This window comes from Geotrypetes seraphini, chromosome 7, assembly GCF_902459505.1.
Source record: "Geotrypetes seraphini chromosome 7, aGeoSer1.1, whole genome shotgun sequence".
In the NCBI taxonomy this organism is placed as follows: domain Eukaryota; kingdom Metazoa; phylum Chordata; class Amphibia; order Gymnophiona; family Dermophiidae; genus Geotrypetes; species Geotrypetes seraphini.
Genome location: NC_047090.1, coordinates 172,516,577 through 172,537,639, shown reverse-complemented (window position 1 = coordinate 172,537,639; position 21,063 = coordinate 172,516,577). Strand labels below are relative to the sequence as shown.

Sequence of the window (21,063 nt, the reverse complement as noted above, 5' to 3'; positions counted from 1 at the left end):
AGCAAATGTCACACCTATCTTCAAAAAGGGATCGAGAGGTGATCCAGGAAACTACGGACCAGTGAGTTTGACTTCAGTGCCGGGCAAGATGGTAGAAGCACTGATAAAAGACAGTATCTGTGAGCATATTGAAAGGAATAGGCTGATGAAAACGAGCCAACATGGCTTCTGCAAAGGAAGATCATGCCAAATGAACTTACTACACTTCTTTGAAGGGATAAACAGCCAGATGGACAAAGGGGACCCCATAGACATCATATATCTCGACTTCCAAAAAGCCTTTGACAAGGTACCTCATGAGCGGCTACTTGGGAAACTGTGGAACCACGGGGTGGAAGGGGACGTATCTAGATGGGTTAAACACTGGTTGGCAGACAGAAAGCAGAGGGTTGCAGTGAAGGGCCACTACTCGGGCTGGAGAAGGGTAACGAGCGGTGTCCCACAGGGGTCTGTACTTGGGTCGCTGCTGTTCAACATATTTATAAATGACCTGGAAGCAGGGACAAAGTGCAAAGTTATAAAGTTTGCAGATGACACTAAACTCTGTAGCAGGGTTAAAACTATAGGGGAATGTGAAGAACTGCAAAGAGACCTGACAACATTGGAGGAGTGGGCAAATAAATGGCAGATGAACTTCAATATAGAGAAATGCAAGGTCATGCATATAGGGAAAAATAACCCGATGTTCAACTACAAAATGGGGGGGTTGGTACGAGGATATAAAAGAGTAGGGATCAACAGGTTAGACCAGGGGTGTCAAAGTCCCTCCTCGAGGGCCGTAATCCAGTCGGGTTTTCAGGATTTCCCCAATGAATATGCATTGAAAGCAGTGCATGCACATAGATCTCATGCATATTCATTGGGGAAATCCTGAAAACCCGACTGGATTCCGGCCCTCGAGGACCGACTTTGACACCTGTGGGTTAGACAATAAGACAACTCTACAGGTCATGGACCTGATGGGCCGCCGCGGGAGCGGACTGCTGGGCCCGATGGACCCTTGGTCTGACCCAGCGGAGGCAAATTCTTATATTCTTATGTGTGAGGAATACCTTGAATCTCCTTTGCCTGTTGGATAGCTAACAAGGGTTCTAATACAATATCAAAAAACAAAGGAGACAAAGGACAACCCTGTCTAATACCTCTCTGCAGACCAAAACGTTCTGAAAAATTATCATTAAATTATAATTAAATTGGATAAAAAAATACGCTGGATGAGACAATGAAATTGAATGAAAAATTCTTATTACAAAAGGTCACAGAGATGTATGAGCAATGGAACCCATTACATCTATCTTGGTGGGGGAGAGTTCAAACTATTAAAATGATGATTTTGCCTGTGGTTTGTTACCAGATGGGTATGTTACCAGTGTTTTTTCCGGGGTCCTTTTATAAAAAGTTGAATAGTATTCTTACAAAATTTGTTTGGCTGCGTAAGATTGCAAGAATTGCTCTAGTATCTTTACAAAAGCCAATTAAGGAAGGGGGATAAATTTCTCAAATTTTTATAGGTATCATCAATCCTATATTATGTGTCAGGTTATGTATTGGATCCTCCCAGAGCTCATGGAAAAGTTCCCAGATTGGAATGGTAACTCAGGTTTCCTCTGAGATTGTCATGTTCTTAGTATCAAAATGCCTTGGTTATATAAAGAAAATAGAATATTAGTAGATACATGGAAAACGTTAAGATATGTTAATAATTTAACATCTATTTCAATACTTAAATCTACCTATCAGACCCTTTGGCTAAACTCCAAGATGCACATTGGCGGTTTTAAGGTCATCTGGAAATATTGGATGAAGGCAGGTATATGTACTTCAGATGATGTTATTTCTAATGGTAAGCTGCTTGAGTTTTCACAATTGCAACATAAATACGGTCTTAATAAATCACAAAATTATAAATGGTTGCAATTGAAGCAGGCCATTCAGGCAGGGTTCCCTGAATGGAAAAATCTAAGTGCTAAGTATAGTTTGCCTTTCTTATGTTTTCAGGTGGACTTTCTGGGACACCAGGCTGCTCAGTGGTACAAATTGATATCTGGATTTATAAATAAAAAACCAAAGTCGGGCCTTTGGGACATTGAGATTAAGCATCAAATTAATGCATCTCAATGGCCACAAATTTGGTCTTGGAGGATGAGAGGTACAGTGTCTGCATCTATGAGACAAACTTGTTTTTTTTCTATTACATAGAGCATTTTGGACCCTGGTACGTTTACAGAAGTTAGATGGCTCTAAATCTAATAGATGTTGGCACTGTCATCTTGAAGCTGGAACATTAGATCATTTATTATTCTACTGTCCATTGATTCTTGCTTTTTGGAAATCAATATGGGGTCAAATAAATTGTATGTTGGAAAATCCAGTGGCACTGTCCTATGATACTGTGCTGTTTGGCATGTCAATGAGGGCTAAGAGTCAAATATCAGCTAAAAATAATAGGCTTCTACTTATTATAACAGGGGTTGCCATACAACAGATCACGAGTAACTGGAAAAACTGGAAGAGACTTAATTACAGTTTTTGGTGGAACTCATTATGTCACATTTATAAAATGGAAAGGACAAAAGCTGTACAGAAGGGAATTTTTAGGAAATTTCAGGAGATTTGGGAGCCATTAATAAAATATTGCAATGATTGGATATTTCTTTTCCCCTTAAAAATGCAAAGCCAAGATGGGGGGGAGGGAGGAAAGGGTTTTTTGATTTGAACATTAAATAAAGTATATAGGAATAAGGTTTATGATAGGTTTTTCTTGAATTTAAAAAATGTAATTAAGTAGGGGGGAGGGGGTAAATTCTGATACAGAGTTTTAACGGAATATTAAGTGTTGTATTTGTGTTTAAAATGCTATAAATTTTGTTAAACCTATTGTAAGTATATTAAAAATTGGAGAGAATTGGAAAAAAAAATAGAAAAACTAATGTCCAGCTTTCAATTGTTACCAAGCCTAGCAGTGAAATAACCTACAGTATATCTAGCAGTCACAAACATGTGGAAAAAAAGCCCCTAGTAGCAGCATACATACAGAAACTTTTAGCTGACTTCATTCTTATCACTGGCATAAAAAAAACTCCACAGAGAACTTGCTCCATATCTCAAAAATGTCCAAACCACTGTCTATGCACAAGAAAGTTCGAAAAACACTTATCGTTAGCTGGAGAATTAAACACTCGGGGCTAGATGCACAAAACATGGTTGTTAAGACCATGCGAGTCGCTGTTGACTGATTTTTTTTTTGGGGGGGGCTGATTCTGGAAAAGCGATTAATGTTCAAACAAGTTTGCATACAAATGATTTGCACAGAGGTTCACCTTAATCCCATCTGACCAGTTGCTGTGAGAGCGACTTTGACACATGCCCAGAACTGGTTTGGGGAAGCCTGAACAGCTGAGTACCAGAGGAAGCCCCAAAGCAGCCTCCTGCCACTTAGCTTTTGGGGCTTATTTTTTTTAATGGCACAGATGTGCATGTTTTGGGCACCAGTGCTCATCGGGGGAGGAGGGGGGGGGGCGGTGGCACAGCATTTTTTTTATGGGCACAACCTCTGAACCCATATAAAAAAAAATGAAAAAAACAACCAAACCTGTCGGTAACACAGCTATACCTGTCAGGTTTTACGGGTTGGTAATACTGATCCTATTTTGGTATGCAAGGTTAGGACATCAATCAGATGGCTGGTTTTAATATTAATTACATATTTGCATGCCAGAATTGGAGAATGTACAACCGCATGGAAAACCACACATTGAATTGTTTTGTGCAATGGGTTGGCAAATTCGATCAGTCGCTATACCAGTCAAACTGGTTTAGCAATGATCATTAAACAATTGGAGACTTTAAGGACACAAGAATAGCCTTACTGGGTCAGACCAATGGTCCATCAAGCCCAGTAGTTCTTTCTCACAGTGGCCAATCCAGGTCCCTAGTACCTGGCCAAAACCCAAGGAGTAGCAACATTCCATGCTACCGATCTAGGACAAGCAGTGGCTTCCTCCATGTCTTTCTCAATAACAGATTATGGACTTTTCTTCCAGCAAATTGTCCAAACCTTTCTTAAAACCAACTATGCTATCTGCTCTTACCACAACTTCTGGCAATGCGTTCCAGAGCTTAACTATTCTCTGAATGAAAAAATATTTCTTCCTATTGGTTTTAAAAGTATTTCCCTGTAACTCTCTCCTAGACTTTGTAATTTTTGACAGAGTGAAAAAAATGATCCACTTGTAGTCGTACTACTCCACTCAGGATTTTGTAGACTTTGGTCATATCTCCTCTCAGCTGTCTCTTTTCCAAGCTGAAGAGCCCTAACCTTTTTAGTCTTTCCTCATATGAGGAGTTCCATCCCCTTTATCATCTTGGTTGCTCTTCTTTGAACCTTTTCCAGTGCCGCTTTATCTTTTTCTTAAGATAAGGAGACCAGAATTGAATGCAATACTCCAGATGAGGTCGCACCATGGAGCGATACAGGGGCATTATAACATTCTTAGTCTTGTTAACCATCCCTTTTTAAAATAAATTTCTAGCATCCTGTTTGTTTTTTTGGCCGCTACCACACATTGGGCAGAAGGTTTAATCGTATTGTCTATGATGACACCCAGATTCTTTTCTTGGCTGCTAACTCCCAAGGTGGACCCTAGTATCCGGTAACTGTAATTCGGGTTATTCTTCCCAATGTGCATCACTTTTCATTTGTCCACATTAAATTTCATCTGCCACTTGGACGCCCAGTCTTCCAATTTCCTAAGGTCTGCCTGCAATTTCTCACAATCCATATAACAACTTTGAACAGTTTAGTGTCATCTGCAAATTTAATCACCTCACATGTTGTTCCAATTTCCAGATCATTTATAAATAAGTTAAATAACACCAGTCCCGTGCAGACCCCTACGGCACTCCACTGTTTACTCTCCTCCATTGTTCACAAAATCTTCAAGTCTTCAAACACTCCAGTAACTCCAGAAGTTTCACTGCACCAGCAAAAGAATTCATAATCCTTACAAGGATCCATGTTTCACCAGATCACCAGGTTGCGTCAGGAGAAGTCCTTCAAATCTGTGAATTCTTTTGCTGGAGCAGTGAACCTTCTGGAGTTACTGGAGTGTTTGAAGACTTGAAGATTTTGTGAACAATTGGAGACCATGAACTTGAGTGTCTGATTTTCCGGCTAAAGATAAGTGGTTTTTCTAACTTTCCTGTGCACAGTGGTTTGGACCTTTTTGAGATATGGAGCAAGTTTTTGGGGAGTTTTTTTATGCCATTGATAAGACTGAAGGCAGCTAGAAGTTTATGTACTTTAGTTTGAGGCTTTTTCTCCACATGTTTGTGATTGCTAGATATTCTGTAGGTTCCTTCCACTGCCTGGCTTGGTAACATTTGAAATATATAATAGATGGGGTGGGTGGGAAGGGATTCTTTTATAATTTAATGATTATAAGTAAGATTGTCAAGTGTTTTGTTTAAAAATTTTTCTGATTGATTATTATACACTTGTAAGATATGAAAATGAATAAAGATTTACAAAAAAAAAAACATTTTTTTTTTTTTTTTTTTCCAATTATTTTTTTATTTTCTAATTTTTCATAAAGTGTACATAATAATTAATTACAATTTATAAATACATATTATCACTTTTATATCTAATACATTATATATCTGAATTTGATTTTCCCCCCTCACCCTCCCCCCTCCCTTTCATTACTTTAATATAATATTTTAATTTTCAAATTTTTATAAAAAGTATACAACATATTAGAATACAATTGATAAATATTCAATAACTTTTTTATATCTAATACAATATAATCTAAATAATTTTTATCCCATTTCCCTCCCCCCACCCTTTTATTACCTTTTTTTCATACGTTACATTTTGTATAATATATTATAACATACTATGTATAAATTAATTTTTCTTACCCCCCCTTTATGTGTGTCATAAAAAAAAAGATCCTTAAAAGAAGAAAAGAAGAAGAAAACATCATATTATTTATTCATTACAGTATTTTGTCAATGGCCCCCATATTTTTATAAATTTAATATATGTCCCCTTTTGTACTGCTATTGTTCTTTCCATTTTAAAAATATGACATATTGTATTCCACCAAAATGTGTAATTTAGGTTGTTGTAATTTTTCCAATTGTTAGTTATATGTTGAATGGCAACCCCTGTCATAATTAATAAAAGCTTATTATTTTCTGGTGAAATTTGACTTTTTTTTCTCATCATTGTTCCAAATAAAATTGTATCATATGATATTGCAATATGATTTTCCATTAATTTATTAATTTGTGGCCAAATTGAATTCCAAAAAATTTTTATATAAGGACAATGATATAATAAATGATCTAATGTCCCTGGTTCTAGATTACAATGCCAGCATCTATTAGACTTAGAACTGTCTAATTTGAAATATAGCTGTGACATTAGTTTTGAGCATGCCATAATGGGAATGAATCTCACTCCTAAGCCAGGGTATGTGAAATATGATTTGGAAGTGAATGTGTATCTACTATAATAAAATGCTAAGCGCGCATGCGCAGTCTTACCGTCGTGTTTCCTAATTCCTGATCTGTCGGGCTGTGGCCGGCAGGAGTGCGCATGCACGCTTACAACGGATCTCTCTCTCTCCCCAAGGTGATGTGCGGGCTTGCCGGCTCTGAATGCCTTACATTTGATGGACAAAGTTTATTTTTAAGTTCAAAGCCGCGGCGGCGGCTCCTCTCTCAAGCCACACCTGCGTCAGAGAAGGCTTCCGATGCAGGCGGGGATCGAGAGAGGAGCTGCGGCGGTGACTTTGAACTAAAAAATAAACTTCACAAAACAACTAAGGAAGCCATTCCGAAAGCGCTGCGGATGGAGAAAAGAGGGGCTCCGTACCCACGCCTTGAATACGCTCCAACCCCGAGGGAGCTGAGAATCAAGGTGCCAGTGTGCAGGTTAGGGTGGGGAGCAAAAGCGAAGGAGAGGGGGAGGCTGCGGCCAACGAGGATGTTCCGACTGCTGCTGCTGCTGCTTCCAACAGCAAAGAGTGGCAGAGTTCAGGGCAGGCCCTGAATTTTAAGTCAGAACCTCCAGGGTGAACTGCCCGAAGAAAGTGGTGCATACCCGGTCCAGAAGCAAAGCGCAGCTCAGCACATTCCCTGGACCGCCGATACTGTCGAAGAAAGTGGTCCCCGCAGCAGCGGCGGACGGTGAGCAGGAGTGGGGCAGACAGCAGGGGCCGTCCACGCTACAGCCGGGCAATAGGGATTTCTATCGCTTTCTAAGGACAGGAAGGTTGTTTTTTTTTTTTTAGAACGTTTCCGAACGAGTATAGCTATATACATTTCAAAGCATCTGTTACAGGGGGGCGGTAACAGGAATGGAGGCCTTCGGTTGGACAGGGAAAGCAGGGAAGAGGTGCTGCTAGACGGGGAGGGGGGATTAAAAGTAAGGGAGAAGGCCTACTGCTGGACAGGGGGAGCAGGGAAGAGGTGCTTCTGGACAGGGGGAGGTAAAACGAAGGGAGAAGGGCTGTTGTTGGACAGAGGGAGCAGGGAAGGGGTGCTGCTGGACACGGGGGAACAGCAAGGGGTGGTGAAAAAAAGACAAACAGCGGCCAAGGAGAGAGAGAGAAAAAAGGCAGACACACATCTATTCTAGCAGCCGTTAATGTAACAGGCTTAAAGACTAGTAAAAATATAATTTACCCAGAATGCATGGTAAAACTGAAATATTGAGTGCTCCATTCTTAGAGAAAGATTTTCAGACTGATCTATCTGGCTAGAACTATCAGAGTTAAAATTGATCCTTCAGTGATCAGAGAACATTCTTGGTGGTAGGGTTGGAGTAGCAGGGAGGGACTTTGTGACTGAAATTTCAGTGCTATGCAGTTAACAAGTTTGTGCTGATCATGCCCAAAGGGATAGTAATAGATGCCTAGCCATATAGCTTTAGGTCAGTGGTCGTCAAACCGTGGCTCTTTAGCCACTTGAGAGCGCTATCATGGTTTAGTAAAAAAGGAGGGGGTATATTTGTCTATTTTTGTGTTGTTGTTACTGAGGTGACATTGCATAAAGTCATCTGCCTTGACCTCTTTGAAAACCCGCGGAATATAAATGATGATTAACATTTTCTCTGTGTACAGTGTGCTTTGTGCTTTTCAAAATTCTATTGTTGGTAGATCATGTTGACTTGGTCATTTTTTTTTTTTTTAAATCTTTATTCATTTTCAATATCAAGTGTACAAACATCAAAACATTAAAATTAAATATATCACTTGACAATCTTTCTAATTTATCTTATAATATATAAAATTACCTCCCTTCCCTCCCATCATTCCCGCTATTATTTTTCCCAATATGAATAATAATATATAAACCTCCCCCTCCTAACATTAGATGGTGTATATTCCAATAGAAAATGGTGTCTACTCATTACAATAAGATGTTAATGGCTCCCAAATTTTATTAAAATTATTATAATTCCCTTGTTGTATAGCTATTGTTCTTTCCATTTTATAGATGTGACATAATGAGTTCCACCAGAAATTATAATTGAGACTACTGTGATTTTTCCAATTATTTGTGATATGTTGAATGGTCATTTTAAAAGTAGCTCGCAAGCCCAAAAAGTTTAGGCACCCCTGAGCTAGAGAATGGCACGTCACTGATCGGGCATCTCCCTCCCTCCCCCTTACCTTTGTGGCGATTTTTTTTTTTTTTGTCTTCCAGCTGCCCGAGCCGGCTTTCATCAAGTTGTGTGTGGCTGCCGAAACTTCTCTGATGCAACCGGCTCGGGCAGCTGGAAGACAAAAAAAAAAAAAGATAAGAAACTCGCCAAGAAGGTAAGGGGGAGGAAGGGGAGCTGCTGAAAGACATCTAGTAATCCTTGCAGGCTTGACTGTGCAGGGAATTATTTTTGTAAAATCATGTTTTGTTATGTGACGCATTATTTAGACTTTAATTTCTATGAATGAATAGAATGAAAATGATATAAAATTGCTTGCTTGCTTGATTTTATGCGCGTGCGCTGAAGGGAAGTGGAGAAAGAGTGGACTGAGGACACTGAAGGGAAATGGGGAAGAGAAGTTGAGAATGGGGAGAAGGCGCTGAAGGGAAATGGGCAAGAAAAGTAGAGAGTGGGGAGAAGATGCTGAAGGGAAATGGGGAAGCGAGTGGGGAGAAGACGCTGATTTATAAATTGACAATTGTACAGAATATTGTTTCTTTTTATACTTTAATAAGTTCAGTATAAAACTATTCAAGACTTATGTGGATGGGATCAGATGGTTTGCAGGGACGGGATGGGGACAAATTTTTTCCACGTGTCATTCTCTAGGCTCTGCCACAAATCGATTTTGACTACGTGCGGGCGAGCGGGGTGTCATTAAATGCGTGTTTTGTCATATTTTTATTTTAATGTAAAAAATATTTTTTGTCAATGAATAAGATATTATTATCTTGAAAAGAAATTTGGCTCTCAAAATAAATCTTAATTGTACTGCTGATATTTGGCTCTTTTGACTAATGAGTTTGCCTACCACTGCTTTAGGTGAATTTCCAGTTGCAGCCTAATGTAGCTGGTTATCTTGCTAAGGGCCCCTTTTTCAAAGCCGTGGTAGCAATGCTGCTGCGGTAAATGCATCGAAGCCCTCAGGAATTGAAATGGCTTCAGTGCATTTACTGTAGTAGCATTGCTGCCGCAGCTTTGTAAAAGGGGCCCCATGAGTGGTTCTGAAATTTGCAGAACAGCTGTATCTGATTTTGGCTTATATATATGAAAAACAGTAAAAACAAATCTAGTGCAATAGGTGTGCCATTCTGGAGAGTAGGGTATTCTCTAGGGGTGTTCTCTGATTGGTTAATTAGGTTTTTGTAGTATAGCTTTTTGGCTTCTGCTATGGCTGTCTTGTATAGATTTACTTTTCCAACAGATATAGTTGTCCTAGGTCCGGGTTTTTCTCCAAGTTTGTTCCAGCTTTCTCACTTCCATTCTAGTAAAGATTCTGAGAGCCATGGCTTTCTTTTTGGGTTTTACAGGTCTCATCGGTGTGATGTCGTCATGTATAGATGAAGTTAGGTCTTGCCATGCCACTATGGATTTATCTATATCTGTGTCAATGGGTGCCAGCTGGGCCGAGATCTGCTCCCAAAAGTTCTCTGGCTGTATTTTGCCACACCTTACTTGAAGGGACTTGGTGATTGGTTTAGTCTTGTAAGCCATAGGCAAGTTCATAGAAACATGATGGCAGATAAAGGCCAAATGGCCCATCTAGTCTGCCCATTATCTCTTTCTCTCTCCAAGAGATCCCACGTGCCTATCCCAGGCCCTCTTGAATTCAGACACAGTCTCTGTCTCCACAACCTCTTCTGGGAGACTGTTCCATGAATCTACCACCCTTTCTGTAAAAAAAAGTATTTCCTTAGATTATTCCAGAATCTACCACCCTTTCTGAAAAAAAAAGTATTTCCTTAGATTATTCTCATCTCTTAACTTCATCCTATTCCCTCTCATTGCAGAGTTTCCTTTTAAATGAAAGAGACTCGACTCGTGCACATTTACATTATGTAGATATTTAAACATCTCTATCATATATATCTCCCCTCTCCCGCCTTTCCTCCAAAGTATACAGATTGAGATCTTTAAGTCTGTCCCTATATACCTTGTGATGAAGACCACAAACCATTTTAGTAGCCTTCCTCTGGACCGACTCCATCCTTTTTATATCTTTTTGAAGGTGCGGCCTCCAGAATTGTACACAATATTCTAAATGAGGTCTCGCCAAAGTCTTATACAGGGGCATCAATACCTCCTTTTTCCTACTGGCCATACCTCTCCCTATGCCAGGGGTGTCCAATGTCGGTCCTCGAGGGCCGCAATCCAGTCGGGTTTTCAGGATTTCCCCAATGAATATGCATGAGATCTATTAGCATACAATGAAAGCAGTGCATGCAAATAGACCTCATGTATATTCATTGGGGAAATCCTGAAAATCCGACTGGACTGCGGCCCTCGAGGACCGACATTGGACACCCCTGCCCTATGCAAACTAGCATCCTTCTAACTTTCGCCATCACCTTTTCAACCTATTAAGATCATCACATACAATTACACCCAAGCCCCACTCTTCTGTCGTGCATATAAGTTCCTCACCCCCTAAACTGTACCGTTCCCTCTGGTTTTTGCAGCCCAAATGCATGATCTTCATGTCTTAGCATTAAATTTTAGCTGTCAAATTTCAGGCCATTCTTCAAGCTTCGCCAGATATTTCTTCATGTTATTCACAGCATCCGGCTTGTTTACTCTATTGCAGACTTTGGTATCATCCAGAAAGAGGCAAATCTTACCCGACAACCCTTCAGCAATATCATTTATAAAAATGTTAAAAAAAAACAGGCCCAAGAACAGAACCTTGATGCACACCACTGGTAACATCCCTTTCCTCAGAGCGATCTCCATTGATCACTACCTTCTGTCGCCTTCCACTCAACCAGTTGCTGACGCAGCCCGTCACTTTGGAATCCATCCGAAGGGCACTCAGTTTATTTATTAGACGTCTGTGTGGAACACTGTCAAAGGCTTTGCTAAAATTTAAATACACCACATCTAGCGCACATCTTCTATCCAATTCTCTGGTCATCCAGTCAAAGAAATTGATCAGATTTGTCTGACAAGACCTACCTCTAGTGAATCCATGTTGCCTCCAGTCCACAACAGAACCAACGGCTAACCCCACAGCACAGCAACCTGACTCCAACAGCCTCACTGCCTATTTCCAACATAAAATAAAAACTGTTAGGGACTCATTTAAGCACACAATATTATATGCAGGAGTAAGAGAGAAGCATCATTATCCACCAATTCTATCTCTCTTGTCAAATACTTAGTCTTTTAACAAGTTCAAAATATGAAGAACCGTAATCTTCACTGTGACTATCTAAAAACGTGTTCTCAAAATGTTAAATAAGGAAAAAAGTCTCAGATCCCCATATGCTGCAAGTGTAAGACCGAAGAAACATACTAGAGAGGAAACCACCTCATCGGCTAAAAAACCTCCTACTTAAGCAAATACTGGCAACTGAATGTTTCAAATTAACTATTCAATCTTTGAATGCTTCCAGCACATAAAGTGTCTGACAATGTTTCAGTTTTACTCAAAGTGCTGTGTTGCAACTATTTATCATAACATAATAAAGTAACTGGACTTATCTTTGAAAGTTGTTCATGTCGCTGTTAATCTTTCAAAGTATTGCGTGCTGCTTCTACTGTACCGCAGTCCACTGCTGATGCTAGCTGGTGTTTTACTGAAGGGCTGCGTCAGGGCAAAGGACTCACTCCTTTAAAAAGAGAACACAAATGTTCAGCATGAAGTTAGCACAAGAATTAAAGACACAGTGAATAGAACGTTTCTTATAATAGGAACAAACTTCCTGTCAGCATATCTATTTTATGCTCACTATACGGCAAAGATGGCTGCCATTCCAGCTAGCTCGTATTTAAAGCGTCTAACATCAAACTAGATCATTCAACGGAAGACGGCACAGTAGGCATCCAAGCAGACTAAAACTGGGATACATTCCAGCCAGCCAACCCAAACATAATCTCAGGCCTGCTGAACAGACTAACAAAGAAACGATGCTGCCTAGATGTCTGCCCATCTCACTGCTAGCTCAAACACCCACCGCATTTGTAGAATGGCTAAGCTTAGACAAGGTCAATACCCCAAATCCTTTTCTCTTTCAGTATTTATTTTCAGTATTTATATACCACTTATAGCCCAAGTGGTTTACATTCGGATACTCAAGCATTTTTCTATTGCCGTGACCCCTGTCCCAAAGCCATTGTGTACAGATGTATCCCAACCAGAACACTTTAGATCAGTGGTGGGAATCTTATGATTTAGAAACTACAACACACTACCTTACATGGACTTGATTCTGCCAACCGGGGAAAAATTCAAAATAGAGAGGTCTTTGAAGGAACTGGGGGGTTTCCTAAACTTGGAACTCACCTGCACAGATCAAATCAATGCACTAGTCAGGAAATTCTTCTTCCGACTCAGTCGAGTGATCAGATCAGTGCTAAGTCAGCCTAACTTCAGAACAATCATGCATGTGTGGATTTCTCCCCTATCTGGATTACTGCAACTCCTTGGACAGAGGTATTGTGGAAAAAGATTGCAAAAGACTGCAACTATTTCAAAACACAGCTACCTGACTAATCTTCTGACAGAGCAAATTTGAGAGTGCCTCCCAACTCCTGAAAGACTTACATTGTCTCCCCATAAAGAAGAGGATACAATACAAGATGGCTTGCATGGTCCACAAAGCCATCTATGGCGTTAACTCTGCAGGACTAAGCACAGACATCACCGTCACTCACTCCTTCTCACCGCCAGACCTTATCAATGGTTCAAACTAGCCTTACTCCCCCCTCCAGAAGAATCTACATGAATCCACTTTCTCATACCATGGATCAAAGATATGGAACAACCTCCCTCATTACCTGCGACAAACAAGCACATACTATATTTTCAGGAAAAGGTTAAAGACTTGCCTTTTCTCCTCAAATCCATAACGTGAACTCTGAACTCTATCCTCCTATCCTTTCAATCAGTGTTCATGTTCTCTGATCAATAATCTTATTGTAAACCGCATTGAATCTTAGTCAAAAATTGTGATATAGAAGAAAATGTATGGTATGGTATGTCAATCAAGAAGTAAGATTACTAGCATTCCACACAACAAGGTCAAAGAAAAAGGATCAGACTCTGAGAGAGTCCTCTTACGGTAGGTACCTTGAAGTTGCTAATTAGTTCCGGCTGTCTGATCATCTGTATGTACTCACTAATCAGGCTAAACACGGTAGATTGGTGTCCAAGGCTACCATTTTGAGATGGATTCGCATGGACATCTCGTCAGCATATATTGCTTGTGGCAAGCAATCGCTGGTCTCCTTGGAAGCACATTCCACAAGAAGTTTGGCTGCTTTGTGGACGGAAGCTTAAGCGATTTCACCCGAGGAGACTTATAGGGCAGCAACCTGATTCACATTGCATACGTTCTCCAAGTTCTATAGGGTTGACATAGCAGCAAAAGAGGACACTGTATTTGGATCCTCAGTGTTACAAGCAGGCATAGAAGTCACACCCTACATTTTGGGGATTGCTTTTGTACATCCCAGAATGACACACCTATTGTACTAGAAAAAGAGATCAGGTTCTTATCTTGCTAATATCTTTTATAGTAGATAGGTGTGTCATTCTGGAACCCTGCCCTGTCAGTTATTTCTCTGCCAGCTTACTCTTTTTCAGTCAAACAGTTCAAGTCAAAGCTGAGATTTTGATGTCAGTCAGCCCTCAAGGGTATGAAAATTTAATTTATTGCTCTATAGCAATGTTCTTCAACCGCCAGTCCATCGGGCCCAAGAGATTGTTCTGTAGCCTCTGCTCCTTGGTACGATCAATGCGGCAACTTCGGACCAGCTCCCTGAGTACTGCAGTGCACAAAGCGTGGGAAAAGGCTCCTACCCGTGGCCTGCGCCTGACCCGGAAACCTTCTATCTGATGTTGCTACGTCAGAGGGAAGGCTTCCAGATGAGGCGCGGGATGCTTCCCACAGCTTTGTGCAATGCAGCACTCGGGGAGCCGGCCCAAAGACCCTGCGTTGATCGCATCGTGGACCAGCCTGAAGCTAACACTGGGGGGCAGGCCAGAAGGCAAGGCACAACAACGTTAGGGGAAATGCTTTTATTTTTTTTATTTAGTGATTTTACATCTGCCCTAATTGTCTGTCCTAACTGTCTGTTCAGGAAGAAATGCATTTGTTTGTTTTTCTCTGGGGGTTGTACTGCTTGCAAAGTCTTGCATCTTAGGGTTTGTTTGTGAATATTATTACTTTTAGTTTTTGGTCCTTCATTTGCAAGGGTTTATTTGTGAATATTAGTACCGTATTTTTCGCTCCATAGACGCACCTTAGATTTAGAGGAGAAAACCAAAAATACATTCTGAACCAAATTCTCCCTGTCAAGCTCTGTACCCAACCCCATACTCTTTGTCAGGCTCTGCATCCTGTTCCCCCCTCCCTGCCAGGCTCTGTACCCTGTCCCCCCCCTCTGGTGGTCTAGTGGTAGGCAGGGACAGGGCAGGCAGGAACAGGGCACAGGGCAGGCAGGCCTAGTGGCAAGTAGGCAGGCCTAGTGACAGACAGGCAGGCAGGCCCTATACCCCTCACGTATCCTAAATCATCCCCCCATACCCACCACATACCCCCCAGTACCTTAAAGCATTCCCCATATGTGCCCCAGTTCCTTTTTTAATCATACCCCCGTACTTTTTAAAATCCCTCCCTCCCTAGACAGCTAACCTGGTATTTTAAACATCTCCCCACCCTCGGTACCTTTTAAAATCCCTCCCTCCCTCCCTAGACGGCTATCATGGTATTTTAAACATCCCCCCACCCTCGATACCTTTTAAAATCCCTCCCTCCCTAGATGGCTATCCTGGTATTTTAAACATCCCCCCCACCCCCCAGTACCTTGATGCAATCCTGGCAGTCTAGCGCTGCAGCGGCAGCCTCCCCTGCTGGACAGCCGCCCAAGTCCCCATCTGCCGTGGCAGTGAGAGGCAGGTGCGATCCCAGATCGTGCCTGCCTGGTCTCTTGCCGCCACCCGAATGGTGTCAGCTCGGTCCAGCGCTGCATCGGCAGGCTCTCCCATCTACGCCAGAAGTGAAAGGCAGATGCGAAAGTGCGTCTTATGGAGTGAAAAATACAGTACTTTTAGTTTTTGGTCCTGCATTTGCATGGGGTTATCTGTTTTCTAGTAGGATTGAAAGTTGAAAAGCATACAGTGTGCTTTGTGTATTTTAATTTTGTGGTTAACCATTATGTGTTGTTAATACGATTATATTGTATATGTGTATATATGAAAAATGGATGGAAAAAATGGTGTTACAATTAGTACTATTATGGGGGGCAGGGTCTGTGGTGGAGATTGGGTGGCTGGACTTAGCCCAGTGTTCTTCAACTGCCGGTGCGCGGACCGGTGCCAGTCCACAAAATAATTATTTTATTTCCGCTGGTCCATAGGTGTCAAAAGGTTGAAGAACACTGCTCTATAGCACATTGGAGAATGTTTGAATTCTATAAATGTTTCTGATTGGTTGGTTTTTCTGAAGTTTGGATTGTTCCATTGCAATGTTAACATGTTTGTTATATTTTCAGCGCAGAACAATGCAGTATTTCAGGGAGTCTTCCCATACTCCTCCTCATTATGTGTATCTATATAGAGCTATTGCCTGCTTTGGTACAAACTGAAGAGGGCAGCAGAGCTATCGGTAGAAGGAGAAGTTGAAAACCTGGAGTGGATTCCACCTGCACGGCTTGTGAGCATGAAGCGAATACCCTACTGTCCAGAGTGACACACTTATTTACTAGAAACAATATTAGCAAAGTAAAAACCTAATCTCTGTATCTTAAACTGATGTTACTGAAGTGGAGTTATAGTTTAATGGTTAGAGCAGTGCATTAGGAACAAATCCTACTCCTTGTTACTCTGAGCAAGATATTTAGCCCTTCATTATTTATAAACTACAAATAACTAAAATTTCTCAGGACAATATTTTTTTTGTCCTTAGGATGTTGATTTTACAATGATGAACAAAATATGAACAGTCCCTAGTAAAACTCTAATTTCCTTTCAGGTTTAAGGAGACTGTGATAAGAAGCAAAGGTGAACTTTTATCTGCTGGATTTGATGAAAATGTAATTGGTAACTACTTTAATGCTGTAAGTACCCAGCCGGAATGAGTATTTGCATACATTATCTGACATTATGCTACTTTACATTCCACTGTTAATCAAAGAGATACTCTTATCAGAGAGTGCATGCCCTACTAAGGGCTAGATTCACTAACCTGCCCTATCCGTGTGCGATCCATGACAGGCTGACTGATCCACAACGGATCCTTATTCAAATGGGGGCGATCGGAGGAACACCACCCACCGACCACACAGATCACTGGACAGCTATCCTGATGCATGCGCAGACCATCTTCTTTGCCTGTAGATGGTCTGCACATGCATTTGCTGTCTGTTGCTGTAATTATAGAGAAATGATTTCCCTGGGTGAGGAACGCAAGGAGATTGGCATGAGTCTTTTATGACAGAGTGCTCTGAAAACTCTAGTCTTTTTTATTCACAAAAACTGCAATGTGAGCCTAAGTGCAAACTGCACATTTATTTATAGCTAAGAGAAAAAGCATCCCAGCTCTAGATAAGATGATTATTGAATGAAAACTCTTATTGGAAGATGCTGTGAAGTTTGCATTTTGACTATTACGTTTTATGGCAACTAATCTGAGCCCTATGACCCCAGACAAAACTGGCATTGTGGCAAACAAGCTGCTGCCTTCCTGGACTGCACCGATGAGAGACTGGAAGACTGTCACAATTCTAAAACAGTGCGCCAGCAGTTTCACCTACTGTTCCATGCGCAGGCTGATCCCCAACAGCAAACAGAAAAGAAAATCCCTCAAGTTAAAGCATAAACTGAACAACTGTTTCAGAGCAGAAAGAAGACCGAAATGAGAAGTCCATGCAGCCCCGACTCTCCTGCTCTCTGCCGTCCTTCCCTGCAGTGCAGCTCCGCTTTAAACCTGCGGGTTAAAACCAAGGGCTCACACTGTGGGGAAGGGTGGCAGAGAGCAGGAGAGTTGGGGCAGCAGAGAGCAGAAGATGTGCCTCAGCTGCTTACTTCAGGGGACCCATAGGAGAGAATGCTCAGGAGAGTCGCAGGGACAAGAGCGACTGGTCCTCAGCAATTGCTTCTTTTGTAATCGGCCAGCCCAGTCGGTGTTCCTTAATTTTTTTTGTGAATCGCTGCATTCCTACTTTTGGATGCCCTTCCCCTCATTTGCATGCGTGGATCAGAATAAGATCGGGAGGAAGGTTAGTGAATTGGGTCGGGGTCGCAAAGTGGTCGGGACATGATCGGTGGGCTTAGTGAATCTAGCCCTTTCTGTTGTTGAGGCACAGGATCTTATGATAAGGGTATTAATAATTGGAATATATGGCTCCTGACACAGGCAACTTTGCCAAAACACATTTGTGTTGATTCTTTTATTCACAATTACCTTTCTGTATTTTTGGATATACAACTAACTTTTATGTGCTAGATTAAGAACATAAGAATAGCCTTATTGAGTCAGACCAATGGTCCATCAAGCCCAGTAGCCCATTCTCACGATGGCCAATCCAGGTACTTAGTACCTGGCTAAAACCCAAGGAGTAGCAATATATGGCTTCCCCCATGTCTTTCTTGGCTCTTTTATATTCTCTTCAAAGTCCTGCCTTTTTTATCTATTCCAAGAGGACCTTGTTCTTCCATTTTTTTAGGCCATTTTATGTAGCATGTGTAGTTCTAACTACATGAAAATAATTCATTTTAATAAAGATCTCAATTCATCATATATGCTAGCTTGAATCTTTTTTTTTTCATTCCTACAAAGACTACAAAATGTTGCTTTATTAAGTAATCTCAATTTTTCCATTTTGACTACCTTGTGGAATTTAGATGTTTCTTATAATGTTTATAATATAGAAGCATTATGCTTATTCTACATGCTATTTAAGACTCTTTTTTAAAAATAAATGTTCATCCTTAGTTCTATCAATCAGATGTTTGTGAAATGGGGGAATGGTGCCGGGCAAAAAGATAGAGATTATTATAAAGAAAAAAATGACAGAACATAAATAAGCATGGATTAATGAAAGAAAGCCAAAATGAATTTAGTCAAGGGAAATCTTGCCCCACCAACCTACTGCAGTTCTTTGAAGGGGTGAATGAACATGTGGATAAAGGTGAACCAGTTGATATTGTGAATTTGGATTTTCAAAAGGAATTTGACAAAATACCCCATGAAAGACTTCTGAGTAAATTAGAAAGTCATGGGATATGAGGTAATGTCCTATTATGGATGAAGAACTAGTTGAAAGACAGAAAACAGAGAGTAGTTAAATGGTCAGTATTCTCAATGGAGAAGGGTAAATAGTAGGGTTCCTCAGGGATCCCGCTGCTTTTTAATATATTTATCAATGATCTAGAGATGGGAATAACTAGTGAGAATTAAATTTGCTGATGACACAAAGTTGTTCAAAGTTGTTAAATCGCAAGAGGATTGTGAAAAATTGTAAGAAGACCTTGTAAGACCGGAAGACTTAGCCTCAAAATGGCAGATGACTTTTAATGTGAGCAAGTGCAAAGTGAAGCATGTGGGAAAGAGGAACCTGAACTATAGCTACGTGATGATGGGTTCTATGTTCGGAGTCACTGCCTGAGAAAAGGATCTAGGTGTCATTGTTGAGAATATGTTGAAACCCTCAACTCAATGTGCAGCAGCAGCTAAGAAAGCAAATAAAATGTTGGGAATTATCAGGAAAGGAATGGAAAACAAAGATGAAAATAGTATGATTCCCTTGTATTGCTCTATGGTACAGCTACAACTTGAATACTGTGTGCAGTTCTGGTCGCTGTATCTCAAAAAAGATATTGTGGAATTAGAAAAGGAGAGAACCAAGGGAAAATATGTCAGGAATGATGTATTTGATGCCAAGTCTTTATTTCAATCAACTAGTGTTTTAGCCCGTTACATTCGTTACAGTAACTGGTGCTAGAATAACCCCACCTATACCCTGATCCTGACTGACCCCACCCATGCCCCGGCTCTATCATGCCCGTACCCTGCCTCCCACTGATCCCAGTCCCACCACCTCACCTTTTACCATTTCCTTTGTACCCTTTTGGCCCTCATAGATCCTCCATTGCATTTATCACCTGACAGGGTCTTTACTTATCCGAGGCAGCAGCAGCAGTCCTGACGTACCAACCTTTCCTCCCTCAGTGCCCCAAAGCAGCGGTGGTCCTACCATTTCCATCTCTCCCTTTCCCTCTTTCACACCCTCTACCATCTCTCTCTGGCCCTGTTTCACCCCTTTTGCCATCTTTCCCTTTCCTGTCCCCCTCTATCCCCTACCATCTCTCCTGGTCCCCCTAGTAGCTCCTCTGTCCTTATCATCCATCTGTCTCTCTCTCCTTTCCTCACTTGAGTCCAACATCTCTCCCTTCTCCCTTCTCCCACTCCTTCCCCTGGCCTCTGCGGAGCTCTCGCAGCTCCTCCTCATCCTCCTCCATCCAAGCTTCAGCCATCTACACTGGCTACGTCTAGCATGCGCACTCCTACCTGCGGTGCCCTACAGCGCACAGAAAACGGAACACGCAGGTGGGAGTGCACATGCACTTAGAGCTTTATTATATTAGATAATATCCACTCCTGAAGCTGTGTATTGAAGAAAAAAATACTCAGTGAAAGATAAGCATGTGTCTGCTTGAGCAGAAAGGTTACATGAAGCATAAACATGAACAGACACTGTGAGTCAGTCATTGTGTAACCACAAGACATTCCTTTGACTGGAGACGTTTCTGCATTTTTGTGATTTGGTCACACTCAGATGCGAATGAAGACTCTGTAGTTAGTACCAAATATTCACTCCTTTGATGCCACTCACAATGCCAACCATGGAAGTAGCAGTGAATTTCAAGAGCCCTGGGCTCCGTTTTGTAATTTTTGAATGCTTGAGTGTGACACTGTCATATTTATTTATTGGGGCTTCAGCCACCTATACTGGCTCCGGGTTCGCCCGCCACAGCCTGCAGCCGCCGACAGCTGGCGCGGCCTAGAGCCGCCGAAAGCCACCGCAGCCAGCAGCCGCTGCGGCCTGCAGCCGCCGACAGCCGTGGCGGCCGACATCATCGCTCTCCACCAGCAATCCCGCCATCTTGTTGAAGAGTGTCGAGCAGTGACGGAGGCGACGGGGAACGGAGAACAGGTTCAGAGCTGCCAGGGGGAGGGAAGAGGGGAGGAGTGAGCCCGGCTGAGACTGGCAAGAAGAGGAAGGCGGGGCAGGTGAGGCTATCAGGCAAGGGAGAGAGGGGATGCTAGGTGTGAGGCTGGGCAGTCATTGGAGATGGGGGGGGGGTCATGGTTGAGACTGGCAGGCAATGGGAGGAGAAAACA

General features: G+C 41.7%; 1 protein-coding gene across 4 annotated transcripts in view; it reads left to right on the top strand.

Moving 5' to 3' along the window:
* OTUB2 (OTU deubiquitinase, ubiquitin aldehyde binding 2) overlaps positions 1-21,063 on the top strand; it is a 95,717-nt gene that overhangs the window by 28,499 nt on the left and 46,155 nt on the right. For all 4 annotated transcript variants that reach the window (XM_033953348.1, XM_033953347.1, XM_033953345.1 and 1 more), the window contains exon 4: positions 16,693-16,777. In XM_033953348.1, coding sequence (XP_033809239.1) covers positions 16,693-16,777 — 85 coding nt within the window. The remainder of the gene's footprint in view (positions 1-16,692; positions 16,778-21,063) is intronic.